Genomic DNA, 16,735 nt, shown 5'->3' with positions numbered 1-16,735 from the left:
CTCTTTGGTTTATTGGATTGAAATGGAATGGCACAGATAAAAATGAGAGGAAAAGATGGAGAACCAACTATATAGAATTCTCTTCTTATATAGCAATATATCTAAATACAAGGTGTAGGGTGGATTTACACAATAGCTATTTCATGCTAATTGTTCTCTGTGCAACATAAGGATAAGAGACCTTGGTTTTATCTTGGGAAAAAACATTCATGTGGAACATTTAGAACAGAGCTACTGCTGTGCAATAAATCTGTATCCCAGCATTGGTGTAACTTATCTTCAAGTATGTATTGCCAGCCACTTCTGAGAATTTCTGCTGACTCAGAGGAATTATTTACTGCCTGATGCAAGACTGGATTGTAGTACCCAGTGCTGTGGTGCCTACTAAGGCTACTACTTCAGCAAAGGCTCAGAAAGGGATTGGGCATTTAGCAGGCAGCAAGCCAGGTGACCAAAAATGAGCAGCACATGAAACCTGAATTTCCAGGTTTAATTTGGTTTGCTAGAGATCCAAATGGGAGTTACTGTTCCAGCAGTCTCCTAGGTGACATCTCATACCTTCCTCTAAATACATGGCACAAGTTACTGTATAAGCTGCACAGAAGATTCTATATAACATTTCCTATATGCATGCTTGCATCTGAGAGTAGAATTTGATTTCCTAGTGCTGTCAGATGAATTAAATTAAATTTGGAGCATATTGCATTAATTTTCAAGACCTCTTTTCTTTCTTGCTTTCCCTTGCAAGTGAGCACATCTGTGAAGCAGCAGTACCATGACAACATCCGCTGGATTCGGGAAGCTGGCAGGCACAGCTTGGTGAGTGCACAACCTCCCGCAGCATGTGTGCCTGCTCCTGGCACAGAGTCCAGTTTTTTAATGCTGGAATGAAAAGCAGGAATGGGTGTGAGTGAAAACACAGGCTGTAACTCTCAGAGCTGAGAACATAAACACCTCTCCACTTCAGGGTTTTAAGGTGAGCTGAAGCAGTACTTTCCCTTCACTTCCTCATCTGGAAATGTTCAGATAATCCAGTGATATCTAGTTGTATATCTGGAGTGAAACAAGAGAACAATTCACCCTCCACCTCATCTGTAACTATTTTTCTTTCAGAGCACTATTCAAAACATTCTTCTAGGTATTGCTTTGGCCCAACATATTCATGCCTTCAGTTCTCAGAGCCCTTTTCAAAACAGGTGATAGGCCAAAGAACTGCCATCTTGTGGGAAGCAGGATGCCAGTGAGGTATCCTTTCTTTTTCTTTCAGGGCAGGTTCTCACTGTGAAGCTCTGGTAACACTGTAGGGCTCACATGTGCTGTCCTCATCTGGACACCAGTCCAGTTTGTGGGGTAAAAGCTGAAAAGGAGCATAGCTGTGCAGGACAGATGTTCTTTTCCATTCTTTGTCTCTGTATTTCCCTTTCACCCCATCACTGCCAGTTCTAAATCTCTGCTTCTGTGTGTTGATAAGGGATTTGTTGATAGGAGGATTATAGCCTAGCAATCAGGTTGATTTAAAAAGTGGGATATATTGGACAGTAGCAGCTGAATACAGAAGTACATCTCACTGATTGTGGGAATGGAGATAAAACTCAGTTCAAAGAGGGACTTTAATACCTTTTTTTTCTCTTTTTTCCTGGAAGCTGGATGTTGGTGAAGAAATAATCTGCACTTTCTCCTAGAGAAGGGGTCAATCCTGTGACTCCATTTATCTGGGACCTGAAGATAAGTCAGTTGTACAGAGAACTCACTGCTCTGGCATTTTTATTTTCCAGGTTGTTGGCTCTCAAGCTAGAATCTTATATTCTGATCAGAGGGGTCGTGTGTCTATAGCTGTGGCTATTAATCGAGCCATTTCTGAAGGAAAGATTAAGGTTTGTCTTTTATGTCTTGATATAGTCTGGTAAATGTGTTTAATATCTGAGTCTGGAGTGGCAGGTGGGAAAGGAGAAAGATTCAGCCAGGGAGAGCAGAAGTGTCTGCCATTTACATGGGACCAGTATTCTTTAGCACATCCTCTTTGCCTGTAATCAGTATTGTTCCATGTAATAGGAGAGAGATGGGTTTAGAAATGCTCTGAAATATGCTACCTTTTATTTCACATAAGGAGTCTGCCTTATTTTCTATCTGGGCACCTACAAGCACAATGTATCATGCTGTAATTTGCTGAAAACTCAAGGCAGAGACTTCAGCCCCAAAATGAAATGCAACAAGAGACTGTGTCACCATCCAGCGCTTTTCACCCTCTGTCCCTCACTTTCAGCTGTGACTACAGCCAGCCCTGCAATTAATTTTCACTTTCACTGCATATGTGAATGAAGAAAATAATGAGGCTTGATGCTGTCATTCTAGCGCATAATGAGTCATTTCTTACTCATCTGATAAAAATCTCACTGACCATATGTGGTGATGATAAAAGTACACACTGTGGGTGAGATTGTATAGGGATTTTTAAAGTCCTTCATGAGTATTGTAGGTAAGTGCACAATGTGACATCCTGGGGGACCAAAATCCTGAAGGAACCACTCAGGAATTATACCATTTGCTTGCCATGTGTACTGCATCATCAAACCAAAGCATTGCCACTCATTCATCTCTAACTCCTTTATAGTTAGATTACCCTTTATAAAGGGGCAAGCAAAACTTATAATGAATCCTAGCTAGGGATGTCCTGGGGTTTGTTACTCAGAAAATGTTTGCTAAAAATATTTGAAATGCTGTTGACCCTCTCAGGATTCAAAATCAATGTCACTGCAAGTTAATCTTCACAGAAAGAGTGATTGGTCATTGGAATGGGCTGCCCAGGGAGGTGGTGGAGTCACCATCACTGGAAGTGTTTAGGAAGAGACTGGGTGGGGTGCTTGGTGCCATGGTTTAGTTGATTAGATGGTGTTGGGTGTTAGGTTGGACTCAATGATCTTAAAGGTCTTTTCCAACCTGGTTAATGCTATTCTATTCTATCTTATAAAATAAACCTGACCAGAGAGAGCACTCCCTTAGAGCTATGACTAACAAGATCACCCTTCCAGGCCCTTCAGATTTTGTGGCGTCCTTTTTCTTTTCTCTTCATTTCTTCAAGTCTTCATTCCCTTCTCATAAACTGGGTGCTCATATCTGTTTTCAGTGATTTTCTTATTCACTGCCAGCATAAACCAGAGTCAGGTCATTCCAGATCACACTGGGCCAAGAGTGAATTACTCTTACATAAACCTCTGCATGGCAAATGATAATGAATACCTACATGCTATTCTAGATTCACACTGTCAGTTAAATTCCAGATCAAGAATGAACTTGTTTGAGCTGTGTGAAATCACTGATTTTCATTGCTAAGTTATTTTTAGCCATGAAGTCTTTCAAATGAATGTAAAAGTGTAAAAAACCTTAGCATTGAAAATAACAACTAAGAACTATTTTTGAATTAAGATTCTTGCCAAGAAACCCTCAGATTAAATGATACTAGTCCCCCTTTTCTCCTTTCCCTCCTTTGATGATGACATTGGCATACAAACAAGCACTTGTCCTTAGTCATGAAAAGATGATGGCTTTTGTGAGCAGTGTGTCAATAACTGTTTTATAATAAATATTATCAGGCAGAGAAGGTGTTTTACAGGGCTTAGGAGAATGGAGAAAGCTGAGGTTTGAAATAGCACACGTGAGTTCAGCCAATGATAATCCCTGGCAGCATTAATAGTCCATAAAGGATTCCATTTTCTTGTCCTTTACACAGGCTCCAGTAGTCCTCAGTCGAGATCACCATGATGTGAGTGGGACCGACAGTCCTTACAGAGAAACATCAAACATCTATGATGGATCAGCCTTTTGTGCAGGTCAGCAGACCAGCTGAAGCTTATCTGTCCAGGCAAACAAGGAAATTGCTCTAAAAGAGAACGTGGGGGTTTACACAACATATTTTAAATTGGTTTTGTTTAACTCTCTAAACATCATTAATTACATTTCCTGAGGAGCTTTGTGAGAGTTAATAGTGATGCAGACCTGAATGTGGAGCTAGTTAAACAGGAGAGGCCTGGAACAATGCTAAAAATTCAAGGAAGATGCACCAGATTTGCCTAAATTTAAATGGAGAGCAGTCTATCTCAGAGGACTGGATCTTCTGTTTGATTTTAATTTTGCACCTCAATGTTTCAAAGCGGTGATCTGAGCAGACATACTTCCTTGGGACCCACAAGATCATAACTCTGTCTGTAACAGTATTTTGCTTAAAGAAAAGAAAAGATTAATTTAATTGCAAGAGGACTCAAAAAAATCCAGTCTGGAGTTTCTGAGAGGAACTTTTCTGGTCATAAAGGAACATACTTTGATAGTAAAAGCATAAAGATGGGAGCCAGGTTTTCTGGGTTAGACTCTAAGCCTTGTTGCTTGCTTAGTGTGACTATGGACAAATCATGTGGGTTTGCTATACAAAAAGAACATTTAATTCTGCACACCTGACCTGAGTGAGCCAGGCTCTGCTTTTAAGTTTGTGAAATGGTGCTTTAGAAAAATAAAGCCAAGAAATATCAGATTTGAGACCTGGAGAAAAAAAGACCCAAGTGAAGCACTAAGTAATTTTTAACCTAATCTTCCTCAATTTTCCATCTGTAAAGTGGAAATTAGGATAATGGCTTTAGCCCAGGAGTGTTTCCACATGACTGACAGTCATAAAGTGCCATAAGATTAGAGGATATAGGCTGCTGTAGAAAGAGAAATTATGACAGAGGTAGCTGAGCATATTGAATTACTTCCATTATGAGGATTCATAATAGAACCAAATTATGGCCCAATTTTAAGGAGGAAAGTTCCCTGATAACTTAAGTGGATTTCCTGATGAAATGAGGGTTTTAACTGTGCCTGTCAGAACCACTTCAACACTTTTTGAGAATGCTGGCTAGTTCTAATAAGCCAGATGGAGAGGCTTCAACTAATGCTTGGTTCTGACAAGCTGGGAGAAAATGGCGCAGCTGCACAGAGAATAGCAATCCCAAGCGAGGTCTCCAGCAACAGGCTTAGCAACATAAGCAAACTTCAGGCAAAGCTCTCAAAGAGGGCAATAGAAACAAAGATTGCTAAAATACCATTGCACATTGCACTGTGTGGGGGTTGGGGTTTGGTTTTGGTGGTCTTTTTTTCCATTTGTGGTTTACATGAACCACTTCTCCAAGAGCTTATCTCAAGGTTGCTGAGCACTGATTTCACTGGGCTTTAGAAGCAAGCCTAATTCTCTTTTTACCAGGTGAGCCTCTGTAGGCAATAAAACATCATCTTAGGTCTTCTTTCCTTCCTTGCTGTTGTTTTAACATCAGATTTGAGCTGCTTCAGATGAAATTGGCTCCTCTCTAGCAGTCTTCCTTTCTTCCTTCTTTGCTGTTGTTTTAACATCAGATTTGAGCTGGTTCAGATGAAACTGGCTCCTCTCTAGCACACAGGAATTTTCCAGACTGTTTATCTGCCTTCTTTTGCTTTACAGTAAGTACCTTAGCCTGATCATTGGCAAACATGAGTCATAGATACTCTGCAAAGTGTATTTCAGCACAGGCATTTGCAGTTGGTGACCTTTATCAAAGCCATGTAGCAGCACATTAATACATTGTTAGTCCACTTGCTATGCTCCTTGTCAAACCTCCATTCTTATCACAACAGTGGTTGAGGAAGAAATCTTTACATTTTAGATTATGGAGATTTTGATCTCTCCCATTCCCTCTTGACAGCACTGTAATTATGATAATTTGGTTATTAAAGTGACATAATGCCAGCAAAAAGATGCCATAATGGGGAGCTTTTGACAGGGTTTAACATAAATTAGTGCTCAAGTAAACTCTTTTTTCCATCAGACCGTGGGTCTGCTAATCTAGCTGGTGGGGATGTTACTTCTTGGGTTTTTGGTTGCTTTGTGTGTGTGTGTTTTGGGGGTTTTGTTGGGTTTTTTTTGTGTGATGGGGTTTGTTTTTTGTTGTTTGGGGGAATTTTTGTTTGTTTTGTTGTTTGTTGGTGGTTTTGTTTTTTTTTCCTGCTAAAAGTGCAGCAAATGATCTATTAAATCTACCCTGACATAAATCTGGACAAATATTTTCAGTGCATTGACCTTGTTATCCCCCACAACACTTTGAACCACTATGGGTATCTACTTTAGCACAAATTGCGGTGAATATGCAAAATTTTTGTGAACATTGCAGTGCAAATCATATATTTGATATTAGTCAAATTAAGTTTGTTTGTTTGTTAAAATATTTTTCTTTATTTTTTTTCTTTGTGGATTTTTATTGTGGGGGATTTTGTTGTTGTTTGTTTTTTTAAACAAAAGAAACCTCCTGTGTAATGTCAGCAGTTTGCATTCAGGGTACAATTCCCCCACGTCCAGCGAATCTGGGCCAATATCACTTTCATCCCAACTTTGTCCCCAGAATGTTACTCCTTAGCTTTAGACTAGATTTCTGCACAGGGCTGAATGAACTCTGCAGAAGCTGGAGTACAGCCTGCCTCCAAAACTGCTTTCAAACACCTGTAATCAGGATGTCAGTGGAAAGAGTGACCAGCACAACAGAAAAATGAATGCAACACATCACACCCATGACATCTTTCTTCTCCTCCTAGACATGGCAGTGCAGAACTTTGTAGGAGATGCATTCAGAGGAGCAACATGGGTTGCATTGCACAATGGTGGTGGAGTTGGCTGGTAAGAACATATTTGTGTTTCTAATGCTGGACTCTGAAGTCTGTTAGTACTTTAATGTGCATGGTAGAGGGACTGACAGACAGGAGGGGAATTACAGGAAAGATGTTTGTACTACTGGAGTACTACGATGTTGTGATCCTGGGAAGGGTGGTTTTGGAAACAAGGGCTGAAAGGATGTATTGTAAAGTGAAGTGTGGTGGTGTCTGAGGCTTTTTAAATTAATGCCCATATGTCCAGGAAAAAAGTGTTTTGGACACTAGCCACAGCATGGTTTGAAGACTTTATTTTGCCAAAAAAGGACAGTCTGCCATGGTCTTTTTGAACAGGTCCTGCTTCCAAAGTTGTCTTCACACATGCACAGCCAGAGTGTCAGTGGATGGATTATGTTTAAGCTTCCCCTTAAACTGTATTTAAATCTGTGACCTTAGGACCCTGATATAAACATTCATGTGCTGAAGTGCAATGAGGGGTTATTGATACAAAACAGCTCAGGTGCCAGCAACCCTCCCAGTCTTTCTTCTCTTGCTCATACCTGGTAGGGTAAAAAACCCACAGCCAAGTAAGGACTGGATTAAACATCTTTCCCATAAGATGCAGAACTAAGAGAAATGCCTAAACTGAGAAGCTGAACTAAATAAATACTACATATGGAAAACTGTTCTGCTTCATATGCCAATAAAAGGTTACTCCAGATTGGTAGGGGCATATGGAAAAGGAGAGCCTGGCTACACTGCAGAGTCTTCAGTACTGGTTTCCTCCTTCACCACAGTCCACCAAAGCTTCTTCAATCTCCAGTCACATCTTCATTTTGGTGGTGTTGCCATTGAAAAGGTGTACAAACCTCTAGTAAATGCTGTAGCAGACCTTCCCACTTCCATGCTCCATCCAGCTATGCAATACGCCAACAACAGCAAGCCAAAGAACTTGTATCAGATGTTATCCTCAGAGACATATGGTGGTACTTAATTGTTACTCACCCAGATTAGCTGAATCTAGAAAATATCCTTTCAAGCCCCTCTTCCTTTGATTTAACTGAAGTAACTACTGAATAGAAGGTATATGAGCAAAACTGAACAAGGGTTAAGAAAGCTTCTTGGGGGCACATGAAGTGAAAATTTTGCCTTTACTAATTGCAGTGATAACAACCACCATGGTCAGGATTTTATTCACAGCTTCTGTAACTCTGGAAAATACATACCAGAATATCTTCTTGCACTGATCATCTCACAGTTCAAAGACTGAAGCAGACTAGATCTGTCTGAATTACCTTAGCTGAGTTTAACCTTTTGAAATATCTCCTTGTGACATATAAACAAAGGAAGTAACTTTTCACTACATGTTGTGGAAAATGTTTGGAACACTTTTATGATAATGATTAGAATTGCTAAAGTAATTGCTTATGCCATGAATTTTCTGTGAATCATACTCCCTATCTCTGTCAAGCAAATCCCTGCTGCACATTTCTACCTTGAGCAATTCAAAGAGGGTTTGGCTGAAGGGTGAGACTGCCCTTACTTCTCAAAAACTGTTATTGACCATGCTGCAATTTTAATTACACTCTTTTAGTTCTTTCTTAAGTGGAGTTAACATCATTAGAAACATAGCAGAGGCACTGTCATCTTTATAAAGCACCAGAAAATTAGCATGTGGCTGTTCACTGAAATCAAAATATTGATGGGAAAATGGCTTGATTATGCTTTTTGATATATCCTGTGGCTGCTTAGGGGCTTGTCATTGTGGAACAGTATTTGTTCACCTCGTTCTTAGGTGCAGTCATACCCTCTGTGACTAAATTACTGTGCCTAGTAAAGAATGTGGAGTCTGAAAATTAGGCCTGTCTCTACAGGAACCTTAATAAGCCACCATGCTGAGACTCAGATGTAGTAACAATGTCGTGTCATTAGATGCCCTGGTCTGGGAACCCCTGAAAGTCATGGCAGGACAGGTGGTTCTGCTTGGCTTAACTAATCATGGCACCACCCTGGCTAGTTGAAGGGCTGCACCCCTTTGCCTTCTAAGGAAAAAGAGTGGAGTAATTTAAAGGTGATAAAATCAGCAAAACAGCCCCACAACCATAACAAATTACTTTCTTTGCCTGGAAGAGATAGATGCCTTTAGATTTTACGACCCTGTTTTTCTCTAGAGAGCTAAAAATTCAGCTGACTTTGCCATAAAGAAATCTCCATGTGCCTGATAAAATCTTGTCATCAGCTGCTTTGGAAATGTGAAAGTGCATGTGGAAGCTTATGTGTATTTAGAAAATATGCATATGATTAGAGAGAAATCAATTTGTCATTAGCAAGTGTGTGTTCAGAGAGTTCAGAAGCGGCAGTCACACTGTGTTCAGCTACCAGTCCTCCCTGCAGAGGCTGGACTTGCCTGGGATTGCTGACACCTCTGCCCTGTCTTCCCCATGAGACCAGAGAAGGGCCTTTTACCTGCTTTCATTTTTTTTTTTTCTGTGCTGTAGCCTTGTGGGGCAAACAGGAAAAAGCAGGATTAATATTTATTTAGCTGGAATCTGCATCACATGTGCTGTTTGAGAGACTTAAGATTAACATAGTCTTGCCTATAATTAGAGCAAATGAACGTTATTAATTTCTTGCTGCCGGTTTATTTGCAGGACGTATTAACGTGGAGCCTGAGTAACCTGCAGTAACAAAGGCAGTAGCAATTTAAGAATTAAATTGCATTGCTGACAGTGTGACATCTTGATTGTGAGAGAGGCCTTGTTTTCTTTGATCTCCTTAGGAGGAGACATCTGGAAATTATAGGAGGTAGCTTAGGTCAAAATGCCACATGTTTCTTTAATTACTTGAAAATGTGACCCAATGCTAATGAAGGCAGAGAGCCTCTCTTTAAAATGTGAGAGGGTTTCCTAGAAAATTCATCCTTACCAAACACTGACATTTAATTTATGAGTGATTTTTAGACAGTAGGACAGATTCTGATGAATGATTCTGATTTACACTGGAGCAACCCCACAGAAGTCAATGGAGAGACTCCAAATTTATGGTCTGCAAGTGAGATGAGACACTTACTGCTCTTACCAAAGCTTCAAAGAATGCTTTTTTGGGGTACTGGGAACAGAGGAGATCTTTGTCACTGAAAAAACACCTTCCTGTATGGAATATCTGTATAGAGCAGTGCTCCAGAGATGTGAGGTTTTCATTGTCTGATACTGGCAATCTTGATGTGTGCTTGTACTGTGATCTCAATTACATGGCAATAGCATCACTGACATTCCTAAGTGTACACTAGCTTGGTACTTGGATATTGGTGCTAATTTGGTCTCTGTACACAGAAACAGCTGGGTATGGTGAGGTAACTAGCCCTGGTCTTGATACAATTACATTTGAAATGTTGTCACAGTATCACCAAGGTTGGAAGAGACCTCGAAGATCATCAAGTCCAACCTGTCACCCAACACCTCATGACTAAACCATGGCACCAAGTGCCATGTCCAATCCCTTCTTGAACACCTCCAGGGATGGTGACTCCACCACCTCCCTGGGCAGCACATTCCAATGGCTAACAACTCTCTCTGGGAAGAACTTTCTCCTCACCTCCAGCCTAAACTTCCCTGGCACAGCTTGAGACTGTGTCCTCTTGTTCTGGTGCTGGGTGCCTGGGAGAAGAGACCAACCCCCTCCTGGCTACAACCTCCCTTCACATAATTGTAGAGAGCAATAAGGTCTCCCCTGAGCCTCCTCTTCACCAGGCTAAACAATCCCAGCTCCCTCAGCCTCTCCTCATAGGGCTTGTGCTTGAGGCCTCTCTCCAGCCTCGTTGCCCTTCTCTGGACACGTTCAAGTGTCTCAATGTCCTTCTTTTGGAGAAGATAGTAACATCATGAGCTATTAAAAAATAATCAGAATTTGCAAGAAATGTAGGTTTGGATGTTTGTTTTCATTGCAAAATGAGAGTAAGAGGAGAACTAATGAAAGCTTTTAGACAGTAAAACGACCCTGGGAATTAAATTCCAGACCAAAAAGTGTTGACAGTGTCAATCAAAAAGAAAATTTTATTTGTAAGACTCAGAGCTAAAAAAATACCCAAATAGCTCAGTGGAAACATGACTGCCTCAAATTTTCCTGCTACACATAAACTGATGCATTCACTGACATTCTGCCATGAGAACTGCCAGTTTTGAGACAACTGTGCCTTTCAACAGAGAATATGTTTGTAATAATGATATATCTAATAATGGTGAAGTGGAGAGAATGCACAGAATGTTTCTGTGGTGGTGAGGTCTGGAGGTCTAAGTTCTCATCCCTCAGCTCTGTGATGGGGTTCTGCTTAGCACACAGGTAGTATATAACTAGTGGAAGAGAATCACTTGTGTAAGTAATGACAATTAAGTTGAAAATAAGAAAATGTCTAGTTTCAGGCAGCAGACTTGAGGTCTGTGAGGACCCCAGTGTAAGCTCATTTCCCCATTTTCTGAGAAGCTTTGGTTGATACTGAAAAATATAATACAGTAAGAAATTATTCCTTCCTGACCTGGAAGATGCCTAACTTCTGTCTGATATGAGTATGTCTGATATTATTATAAGTAAATATTGTGACTTATTATGAAACAGAGGGGAAAATCCTGGCTCCAAGGTCTCCATCAGTAGTCTCTCATAACATGTGTTGTTGTATGATGTGCCTCGAGCCTTAGGTATTGCTGATGCAGAGCTATAATGCAAGTTCCCTCCCAGGTTCACAGCAATGGATAATTATTAAACTGCATTCACCAATATTTACCAAATTCAACAAAACAGAAACTTGAACAGGCCAGACTCTAAAGTCAGACAAGATGTTCTGCTCTGTGTGTTTTCCCTGTCCTTTTAAAACCAGCCTGGTATTTCTCCCAAGTATAATCTGTTAGCTTTAACGTATTGGCAGAAGAACAGCAGCAATAAGTCTGCTTCTTGAAAAGTTGGCACTGATGTCTTTAAACATCTATGTTTCTCACACAAAATGAATGACTGGGTTTGAAATGATTGAGGCAGATGTGCATTAAGTAGTGGCTAATGTTTTTTTAATAAAATACTTATGGTCTTTTATTTATCCCAAGAGAGTATAAGCAGATCCATCTGTCTGCTTCAGATAGTCCTCCTCACGATCATACGTGTATGTCAGGCTGTAGTGTGGCAAAGACGATCAGCCTAACCTCTAGAAATACACAGAGCTAGGTAACTCTCCAGACTGTCAGAAGTTCTAACCTTTCTGTACTTCTTTTTAGAAGCACTACAGACTGCAATCTTCAAGAGATACAGCACAAGCTTAGTTTTTGACACTCCTGCTTGGAGCAGTTATTTACTGCCAGCTGGGCATTACAAGAAGGGTGGAATAGGTTTTCTGCAGGTCAGGAAACTAGGGCATTTACTCTGCTAAATTTCATTTTAGAAAATGCTTTATTGCTAGTATAAAGGTCATTGAAAATGTAACTTCTTCAGCACCATTGCTATGTTCTAATTCTTCTTCCTGCAGTGAAACTGAACAAATTAACTACTGATTTTTGAGGGATTGCTTTGAATTATTTTGATTTAATTCTCTTTCATTTATAATATTTTAGGGGTGAAGTGATCAATGGAGGATTTGGCCTGGTTTTGGATGGGTCCAAGGAGGCTGAAGAACGGGCCAAGATGATGCTCACCTGGGATGTTTCCAATGGAGTAAGAAAAAAAATCCTTCTATCTGTTCACTTTAATATTTTCCTGCCTTGAGGACTATGTTTATTTAGGTACTTGGGTTTCAGTGCTCCTGTTTGGTTTTTTTTTAACTAAATGAGGAGTATGAGCACAGGCAGGAGTTTTTGGGATCTGGCTTTTTTGTATGCCAGGAATAATCCTAACAGGCTAAGTGACTCGTTCTCTTCACTGCTTCTAATACGGGTGGTTACAAGCCTGGTTCCACTAGACTCAATGAGTTGTTTTATTTAGTTGGGGTTTTTTCTCTAATCAATTTCAAAGGACTTTAAGTCAATAAAAGAGGCTGAATGATTTTTGGAACCACTGCTTCTGACTTTACAGCATACTGGAGACCAGTAATTTCCAAATATCTGTGTGTTTTGTCACTTTTTAAGCAGAAAAGGAAGCATGCTTGTTATAATTTCATTAGACGTGTTGTCATTTGCCTACATAATACACTGTATGAACTTTTAGGAACGGACAAGACAACTTCTAGAGCCAAGTATCTCAAAGGGCTTGTCATCTAAGTGCCATCTTGCACAGTCCTTGTTACCATGAGAGACTTTTCATTCCAGTAGTGTCCAGATAGATCCTGTCTGTATCTATGAATAGGATCCCATCTCTGAAGTGGTCTTGATTCAGTACTTGAAGGGAACCAAATCAACAGGACATAATGATGCACAGTTCAATAAAAGGACAAGACTTGTTGCATTTCAGTCACATAATCTTACAATGACTTGAGGTATTAAGGGAGCTCCTTGCCAGTGCTGCCACAATCTGTTCTATTTCACTTGTCAAGAGAACTGCAGAATTCATTCTTGCCTTAGGCCTAAACATTAATTTTTAATATTTTTCTCCCCCATAAGGCCTGGCATAACTCAGGGTAGCAATTTGCACATATTCTTTGTTCCCAGATCTGAAATAACACATTGATAAACTATTATGAGAGAACAAAGAGAACAATTATATTCATTTGCAGATTAATGAAGTCATAACCTTAAGAACTGTGCATCAGGGACACCCTGTTAAAAAAAAAAATTCCAATAAATCTTTTGCTGCTCTGACTTACTGCAAGCAAAAGTCCCACTCCTGCACACATAGGTTGAAAAGGGACAATTTGAGAATGCTATCCACTTTAAATACAAGACTGAAAAGAAACTGGAGTGTATATAGGAATAATCAAAGGTGAGTGGCAGGGAAATTGAGCTGTTAACCTGAAAGGTAATTTCTAGCTGTTACTGCTACGATCCCAGGAGCTGATTAGCCTTACATTAATCATATGCTTAAACATTTTCCTGAATTAAAAGCTGCGTATTTTCTGTCTTGTGGTGTTTTGAGACTGAATATTTTGGACGTGGATTTGCAATTCGTCATAGAGATTTGCAAGGCATTAAATAGAGGAAAGGACTTATTTATTTCCTTTGTGCCAAGTCTTGACTTTCTTTTTGTTTTATCTGGGGAATTCTGCTTATAAACAGATCAAAATGGAATGCTCTGCTGTTGGGAGAGAGGTTTAGCAGCTTCCTAATTGTCCAGAGAGTTTCATCCTTACATGTTGGCAAAGAATTTGGCTTCTTGATTTCATAGTTTGAAAATGCATTGAGTGACATTCTAGTTTTTAAACATTTGTACTGGGATAAAAGCATGAAGTGCTGAAATGATACTGTTAGCTAAAGCAAGTGCTGGTCTTACAGAACTGGGATAGAGTGCACAGACATTTTTAGTCAGAGATTTGTAGATTTTGTAAGGTACCTGGCTCCACCAGTGTTACCTGTCCAATGGTAAGTTTCTGCACGAAAATGTACCAAGTCTATCCAAATGCTATGCATAAAAATGAAGTATGAAATGAACTAGTAACTGGCAGAGGGTTGAAAGATTTATTGTCATGAAATTGTGTGCCAGTGCTTGCACAGATGTTGTGTAAGATGGATGTGGCAAGAGAAATGCAGGATTTTTACACCCATTGATTGCCTTGTCTGACAGGTTGCCAGACGCTGCTGGTCGGGTAATGACTATGCTTACGAAACGATCTGCCAAGCAATGAAAGAGAATGAGACACTGAAGGTGACCCTCCCTCACAAGGTGGTGGATGAGAACATCTTGGAGCAAGCTGTGAAGCAGTAATGGTATTCCAAACTGCAATGTTGTCCTTGCAGATATATTTGAAGCTGCTTCCTTGATATCCTATTTTGCTCTCTGGTCTCCTGATAAAAACCTTGCAAATGTCTGTTCCATGTGAGTTCTTTCTTCCCTCTGACATGTTAATGGGGCAAAATCTGGATGTTTGGCTGATACGCTGATATCAGGAATAGTCTTTTCACTAACAAAAGAATGTTTACAATAAGAAACTATTCATTATAAGGCAAATATGGGGAATTTTGTCCATGAGAACTGAATGAAAATAAAAATCCACTTATTCATGATTATTCATACACTAAGGAGACTCTTAAGTCTGGTACATCAAACGTGGAAGGGAAATTGGAACTCTTCATTCTGATTTACTCTGCTGCTATCAGCAAAGAGCTGTGAAATCCAGTAGCCAAACATGTAGATGTGTAAACAAACCTCTTCAGCTGGTGGTGGATGTACTGATAGCACATGTTCTAAACTCAAGGTTTTCTATATTGCCATAAAAGCATTTGGTGATCACAGTAAAAAGCAAGAGAAAATTTGTAACTGGCTGAGCACAGCCAGCCTGCATGGGCTTTTCCCTGAAATGTTCTCCCCAAACTTTCACCACAATCAGAAACAGAATGCAGTGCCAGGTAAGTGGATGGAAAACCTAGAGGGCAGTACTAGACCATTTCCAAACATAGAATAGAATAAACCAGGTTGGAAGAGACCTTCAAGATCATGGCGTCCAACCCACCAACCAATCCAGCCCACCTAAACAACTAAACCATGGCACCAAGCACCCCATCAAGTCTCCTCCTGAACACCTCCAATGATGGTGACTCCACCACCTCCCCGGGCAGCCCATTCCAATGGGCAATCACTCTCTCTGTATAGAACTTCTTCCTAACATCCAACCTAAACCTCCCCTGGTGCAGCCTGAGACTGTGTCCTCTTGTTCTGGTACTGGCTGCCTGGGAGAAGAGACCAATGTCTGCCTGTCTACAACCTCCCTTCAGGTAGTTGTAGGGAGCAATAAGGTCACCCCTGAGCCTCCTCTTCTCCAGGCTAAGCAACCCCAGCTCCCTCAGTCTCTCCTCACAGGGCTTGTGTTCCAAACCCCTCACCAACTTTGTTGCCCTTCTCTGGGCACGTTCCAGCAAGTCAACATCTTTCCTAAACTGAGGGGCCCAGAACTGGACACAGTAGTCAAGGTGTGGCCTAACCAGAGCAGTGTACATGGGGGGAACGACCTCCCTGCTCCTGCTGGCCACACTGTTCCTGATGTAGGCCAGGAAGCCATTGGCCCTCTTGGCTGCCTGGGCACACTGCAGGCTCATGTTCAGCCTACCATTGACCAATACCCCCAGGTCCCTCTCTGCCTGGCTGTTCTCCAGCCACTCTGACCCCAGCCTGTAGCACTGCATGGGGTTGTTGTGGCTGTCTTACAGAAGGGACGGGCAACATGGAACAACTTGTGTGAGCCAAATTTTGCTGAATCTAATGTCTCATAATGATGCTTGTTCTTGCACTTGAGCAGCCTCTAAATGGATGGAAACCTCCAAAAAAATTCTTGGTCACTGCTTTTTAATGGAAAAATGTGGACTACTCACCCATTTGGATATGAATGGTGCAAGTACTAAAGCACTATACAAAGTAACCATGTAGGTTTTCTGTCTGAAATAAAACACAACTTACATGAAACAAACTAAAGCACCAAAGACAGGACAGTGTGGGCTTCCTTCACACAGAGGTTGATTGATAGCAAGGTCTATTTAGTCTCCTTTCTGCCCAGAAGAGTTAGGAAGGCACAGAGCCCAGTGTGCCTAGATGCAACTGAAAGAATGCCTATTTTGCATTTGTGTTAACAACTCACTGTTGTTTTAATTAGCCATGACACCGAACCAGAAATGGAGCCTTACTTTGAAGCCTCTACACACAGTCAGATACAAACATATTTCGCATACACACCTATATAGGCCTGTGTGTACAAAAACTAATTATCATGGCTCATGCTAAGCATGGCCTTGCCCATGGACCTTATCCAGACATGAACATAGTGTCAGCAATCCCTCCCCCTGCTGTGCTTGTGGTACTGGATTTGATCTGGCCTGTCACTCAGTCTCTTTGGCACTGTATTCATTATGCCTTGGAAGGGAAAGGGATTATTCAGTTAAACCTGCATTGGTTGTTGCACGTGAGCTGCAGCCCTCAGGACTGTGAAGTGTCAAACTATACAACTGTTAAATCCCATGGTACTTGCCTGGTGACCACA

The 16,735-nt window shown here is 40.8% G+C and overlaps 1 protein-coding gene across 2 annotated transcripts in view; it reads left to right on the top strand.

Moving 5' to 3' along the window:
- Nucleotides 1-14,995, top strand: part of UROC1 (urocanate hydratase 1) — a 42,158-nt gene extending 27,163 nt beyond the window's left edge. Inside the window, exons 15-20 of one of the 2 annotated variants that reach the window (XM_068154109.1) lie at nt 749-819; nt 1,776-1,874; nt 3,728-3,827; nt 6,589-6,670; nt 12,234-12,333; nt 14,332-14,995. In XM_068154109.1, the coding sequence (XP_068010210.1) occupies nt 749-819; nt 1,776-1,874; nt 3,728-3,827; nt 6,589-6,670; nt 12,234-12,333; nt 14,332-14,472 (593 nt within the window). In that variant the 3' untranslated portion in view covers nt 14,473-14,995. The remainder of the gene's footprint in view (nt 1-748; nt 820-1,775; nt 1,875-3,727; nt 3,828-6,588; nt 6,671-12,233; nt 12,334-14,331) is intronic. The other variant, XM_068154110.1, reaches the window with a different exon arrangement.
- Nucleotides 14,996-16,735: the final 1,740 nt, after the last annotated feature.

Source organism: Melanerpes formicivorus, unplaced genomic scaffold (genome assembly GCF_026170545.1).
Source record: "Melanerpes formicivorus ecotype bairdi unplaced genomic scaffold, bMelFor1.0.p_v2 SCAF_28, whole genome shotgun sequence".
Classification (NCBI taxonomy): domain Eukaryota; kingdom Metazoa; phylum Chordata; class Aves; order Piciformes; family Picidae; genus Melanerpes; species Melanerpes formicivorus.
This window is presented reverse-complemented; position numbering and strand designations above follow the sequence as displayed.